At 31.1% G+C, this 6164-nt stretch overlaps 1 protein-coding gene across 1 annotated transcript; it reads right to left on the bottom strand.

Moving 5' to 3' along the window:
- Positions 1-2668: 2668 nt before the first annotated feature.
- On the bottom strand, positions 2669-6164 carry LOC111694678 (zinc finger protein 658B-like). The gene is made up of 3 exons (XM_023463640.1): positions 5829-6164; positions 4757-5735; positions 2669-2691 (listed from the first exon to the last, which is right to left on the bottom strand). Exons 1-3 carry the CDS (start codon positions 5919-5921, stop codon positions 2669-2671), a joined length of 1095 nt encoding a protein of 364 aa, XP_023319408.1. The 5' UTR covers positions 5922-6164.

The following is a 6164-nucleotide window of genomic DNA, read 5'->3' as shown; positions in this document are numbered from 1 at the left end:
TTGATATGGAAAAAAAAGTTTTTGTAGAAAATGAATACACCCTGATTAGAAGTATTCCTTGTATAATGAATGGATACATGAATGTAGTTCAATCAATTTAGTGTAAATGTTCATACATTTTCAAGTATGAACAAAAAAATGATTTCTAAATATCTGCCTAGAAAAAATTGTTATGAAATATATTTTGAAAAAAAATTATAATGATATTTTTCATAGGCATTTTGATTACTCCAAACACTCAAGCATAGTAACTCTTGTACGACTTTACTATGAAGTCTTCTTATTCAAATAAAACAAAATTTTTCACGGATTGGGGCGACTCAACTAAATTACTGGGAAAACAGAATTTTGGACTAGAGTATAATATACAACAGAAGTAATATAAAATGCCAATCATTATTTAATAGGATATTTCCTTATAAATTAATAAGTGTAGTCACCCGATAGAATATATTTCTACAAAAGCAAAAAGTTTACTGTCAAAATTCAGCAAGCTTGCAATCTAAGAACTCTAAAAACCAAGCTATTAAGTGTAAACCTTAGAATAATATAGCGAAATTTATGATCTTACAAAATATAAGGTCGTATCGTAGCAAAATTGAATAAATAGTTACAGCCTTCACTGGTTTTTCAAGGCTTTAATTATAGATCATTAATCAATAGCGCGAAGTATTTCATTAGAATCATCATCGGACCAAGACAATACACATTAATAATAGGGAAAATGGTCAAGCACATGATTATTTGATATATTGTTATAACATGGTGTAGTATAAATTACACCATGGCTGAAATAACGTAACGCTGAAGTGAAAAATTAGATGTAAATCGAAAAACAGGAGGGTATGGTGATGTAGACGTTAATGATTTTGTACGCCGAATATTTAAATTACGATCATAAACTCACGTTAGATGAACCTGCTATTCGATTGTACCGTAATTTGAAAATTCATTTTCTGGTTGATGAAACAATAACGGTCAAAATGCACAAAGACTGTCAAGTTGAATATTTCAACTGGATTTGTAATCGTTACGATTGCAAATGATCGAGATTCTTAAAGCACTTTGTGGATCAACATGTTAATTCTGAAAATGAATTTTTTTTCATCTAATCCACATTGATTCACTGTTCTCATTTGTTAAACATGTGTCAAATTTGAATGTTAAACAAAATGATGTTATGTGACAGTATTTGTAGAAGTAATGTAAAGACATTAGAAACAAAAAAAAATCGTTCAAACTGTACACAGTAAAAGACCTTGTAGTCGTTAAAAGGCGATTCTTAGCGCAAACCCTGTAGATAGCTAAAATGTTTCAAAACGTTGATTTTTTTGTATTAACATTATGAAAATTCTTTGGAGAGCTATCGGTACGCCGCACATTAAATCTAAGTGAGTATAAGGTATATACAAGATGTTCAATGAAAATTCACTATTATCAAAAATGATATTACTTTAAGGAAAGCAACATTTCTTTGTAATAGTGCTTATTACTAATGATAAAATAAAGTTGTTTTTTACATACATACATATTCTGCTGGTCGAAGACTTAAAAAATCATATAGTTTATCATTTTTAATCAGAAGATATTTATCAATTAATAAAAATAGTTTTATTTGGTTGACCCGCGCTGTATTAGAAATTTTTTAACTTTAAATGCTATATTTTTTGTGAAGCACGGTACATCTCGCACTCGTCACTTTGTCTTCAGAATTTATTAATTTCAATTCTTCACGTTTCGTTCATTCATTCCTAATTTCAATACCTCGGCAAAAAATGTCGCTCACGCAGACACGGATACGTGTCGAAAGCTCTCATCGATACAGTGTCACGCCGTTGTCCTCATTGTTTACCTTTTTCATCTGTCCACGCGCCAAGTAAATTTATTCATTTTTTTCCTTCCCCCAAAAAATCGATAAATCAAAGATCTAAAGCCTCGCCGAAAAAAGTCGATAAAATTACGAAAAATGCTCTGCGACCACCGTGAATCTTTCATCCATGGTCTGTCACCGGATCTCGACTGACGCACGCGACGAATTGTCATATACCCAACAAAATAACAATGATCAAAACTTCAAAGGCAGAAGTCATCCTCCGGATCTTCGACCGCTTCGAATGATTCGCGAGGCAAAACGAGTAATTATTATGATTATTGTATAGTCGTAGAATTGCATCTACACATAAGAGCAAAGAACGTACAAATGGTAATAATAAGCGCGCGCGGCTGTTGACGCACACAAAAGGACAAGAACTCCGGAGCGGAAGAGACGTCGAATTATAAATGCTCGTACGAGTCTGTGTATGTATATACACGCCACTATACTTATCTATATATATAAAGCAGAATCGACGTCTGTTTGTATTTTATGTTCTTAAAAACTACCCGTCCGATCGTTTTGAAATTTTTACCATACATTCATTATACCACTGGAAAGGTTTCTATGATCTTAGAATACGTTATTACTTTTTGGTTCTTGAGTTTTGAATTTTTTTCGTTTTTTACCACTTCGCACTCACTCACCCGCTCCCCCGCACTCATCGCTCATCGCTCATTGGTGATATTCCACAATTATTAAAAAAGTTAATCTAGAATTCTTCAGTTTAATCGTTTAAATGGCTTTGTTTACGTTTCCCTTTTATACGTTTCGTTGTCGTACGATGAACGTTGCTTACTTCAAATCTTCTGTCATTCCTAATTGTGAATCATACCCTCATTTTATTAATTTTATATTTTATAAATATTCTCCTACTCCTTACAAATTTAACGTGAGCGAAGCCACGACGGGTATCGCTAGTTAATATATATTCTCAAGTTCACTCGAGCAATCGTGTGCGATGCACAAGTAGCGAAAGTCACAGTCGCGCGCGGAGATTTTATAAATGGCTGTTAAAAGGGATCGCGTCGTCAGACGCTCGAGGAGGCGCTTCGTTTCGTATGAATGTGCAGTACTTTAAGATACGCACGACAAATCAAAATATTTAAGTCGAGAAAAGTAATCGCTTTGCTTTGTTTTGCACGTTATAATTATATTGCGACGAACAAATTGTTTCTGCCAAATTTCTTGAAATATGATAAATTGTTACATTTTTAGTAAGTAATTGAAGAGATCGGGACATATAGATTTGAACAATTAATAAAGAGATAAATCTTTCTGGTAACTTAAAAATTATCACTTCATAAATCGAGATGGACTTTTGCCAGATGCTTGAAGCGCGTGATGAGTTTCCACCAATACTTCTCTCTCGAAACCACGCTCGATCGTTTCTCGACTTTTTAACACGTTATTATTTAAAAGTAGTGATCTAATATAGAGTAATTTTGCTTCTTTCATGAAAAAGCTCTGTGATAGACCCAAAAATAGTATATTTCTCGACTTCGCCTCGGCTGATAAATTCCACGTGTTCTGGGACTTTCCAGTTTTTCACTCCCTAGATGGAAATACAGTTTTTTTTGTGAAACCCCCAGCCTTAAATAATATTTTGATCATGCTCGGCGAGAGCAAAATGTTACTTTAGTTTAGGGCGCGTAAAAGATTCTTGATTAATTCTTGATTAATTCTTGATTAAACATAGAATTTTTTGATTTCTTCGAAATTAAAAAAAATTGTTTTGTTTTTTAATTTTTTAAAATGGTTGTTGTAATTTTTTGGAACATTGGCGTGCTTGTTGTGAAAAAAAAAGTTTTAATTCTAGATTTGTTTATAAGGATTCATAAATTATTTTGAAGATAACATGCTGAAAATAAAAATTTTTTTTATTTTAATTTTTCAAAATTATATTTTGCCTTTCACAGGGTTGAAATGGTTTTTGAAAAATTTACAGGATTCTTATTTTACATAAATAAGATGAAATACATTTTTAGATTAAAGTTTTTTTGCCAATGGATTAATAGTAGCTATTTTTAAAATATTGTACACTTGACTAAATTTCATTATTTGAGTCATGCAATTTCAAATGATTTAATTAAGATATTACTTAAATTTAATAAAATTGACCAATTACTTATTAATAACTTATGTGTAATTTATATTCCACGATTCTACATCTCTGTGATTTAATAATTGTTTTATGTTCTTATTATGAACAGTTTATTTAAATATTTTTTAAAACTGATGAAACTTATTTTTGGATAGAATTTTTTAAATTTATTTTACATTATACAATATTTCCTCCTAAACAACACAATAATTATGTTCATTCTTTTAAGAACCAAATCAATGTGGAAATTCAATTTGATTCTTATTGGAAGGGTTAAGTAATAAGTTTATGTACTGAATTGATATGAGTATTGAAGTTATATTTTTGTGAAAATGTCTTTTAAAGTTCATTGCAATTCTGAGCTTCTCGACCATTATGCGCTGAATCAATGTGCAACTTGAAAGAACCTTTGCTTTTAAATGTCTTTCCACACCTATAGCATTGGTGATTGATACGCTTATGTACAGAATCAATATGAGTGTTTAGATTACCCTTTTGTGAAAATATCTTTCCGCATATATCACAGTTGAAAGCATTCAGATTATTATGCACAGAATCAATATGTTTTTTTAGATTACCCTTTTGTGAAAATGTCTTTCCACATGTGTGACATGGATAATAAATTCGATTATGTACTGAATCAATATGGACTTTGAGATAACCTTTTTGTGAAAATGTCTTTTCGCATACGTGACAATTGAAAGAATTTTGATTATTATGCACTGAATCAATATGGGTTTTCAGATAACCTTTATGTGAAAATGTCTTTCCACACGTGCGACATGGATGATTGATACGAATATGTACTGAATCAACATGGATTTTCAGATTACATTTTTGTGAAAATGTCTTTTCGCATACGTGACAGTTGAAAGTATTCAGATTATTATGCACTGAATCGATATGGGTTTTCAGATAACCCTTTTGTGTAAATGTCTTTCCGCACGTGTGACATGGAAAATTGATACGATTATGCACTGAATCAATATGGTTTTTTAGATTATCCTTTCGTGAAAATGCCTTTTCACATACATCACAGTTGAAAGGTTTCAGATTATTATGCACTGAATCAATATGGCGTTTCAGATTACTTTTGAATGGGAATGACTTTCCGCATATTTCACAGTCATGAGGTTTTTCACCATTATGCAAAGAATCAATGTGTCCTTTCAGATAGTTTTCTCCTTCAAATAAGCTTCCGCAAATGTTACATGGGTAATTATTGCGATTATGGACCGAATCAATATGATTTTTTATAACACTTTCTGTAGACTTGTTAGTTTCATTCAAATGAAAATAAGTTTTTATATTCTTTTCATTGAGTTTGCAATTAGTTTTAATCAAAGTACCGCCAAAGAACTCTTTTTTTACCATGCTCTTAGGTTTTATTTTAAGTATGGCATTAGTGGCAAAATTATCGCTAACTTTTATATCTTGATACTGATGAAACCGATCGTTTACATTGGGTGTCTCATTTTTGCACTCAAACTCTATTTTAATTTCGTGATCAGGTTGAAATGTATGAGCTTCTTCGTTCACTTTATCCGATACTAGTACATTTAAATCGGGCTTTACATCTTCGCACTCAAATTCTGCTTTTATTTCGTGGTTAGGTTGATGGTGATAAAATTCTTCATTCAACTTATCAGATACTAATGAATTCACATGAAATTTAAAATCTTTGCACTCAAACTCTGCTTCAATTTCGTGATTTGGTTGATATTCATGAATTTCCTCACGTTGTTCAAGCGTGTCAATCTATTATGAAATCGAAATTGAATTTAATAAATATTATAAAAATTTTGTTAAAAAACGAACTTGTCAATTAATTGAAGTCTTAAATCAACTTACTATATTTTCCTGTAGACATCTAAGGTACTGCAAATTTTTGGTTTCGGATGTTTCGTATATTGTTTTACCATTATAATTTTCATTATAGCACATATCATTAGTCTCTTCTTTGACTCGGAAAGTACCGATAAAATTAAAAACTACAATACACTTACTTATCTTGTTACTTTAATTTGTCCATTGCTAATTGTTGACTTCTGCACTGGCCTGCATTTTGTTTAATTTAAAATTAGTCTATGACCGATTTCACTCTCTTATACTACCCTCATACTACTAACCTTCTATAAATCAGATCTAATCAGAATTAATAAATGTTACAAATTATGTGATCGAATT

Source organism: Trichogramma pretiosum, unplaced genomic scaffold (assembly GCF_000599845.2).
Source record: "Trichogramma pretiosum strain Unisexual culture from Peru unplaced genomic scaffold, Tpre_2.0 scaffold47, whole genome shotgun sequence".
Classification (NCBI taxonomy): domain Eukaryota; kingdom Metazoa; phylum Arthropoda; class Insecta; order Hymenoptera; family Trichogrammatidae; genus Trichogramma; species Trichogramma pretiosum.
This window is presented reverse-complemented; position numbering and strand designations above follow the sequence as displayed.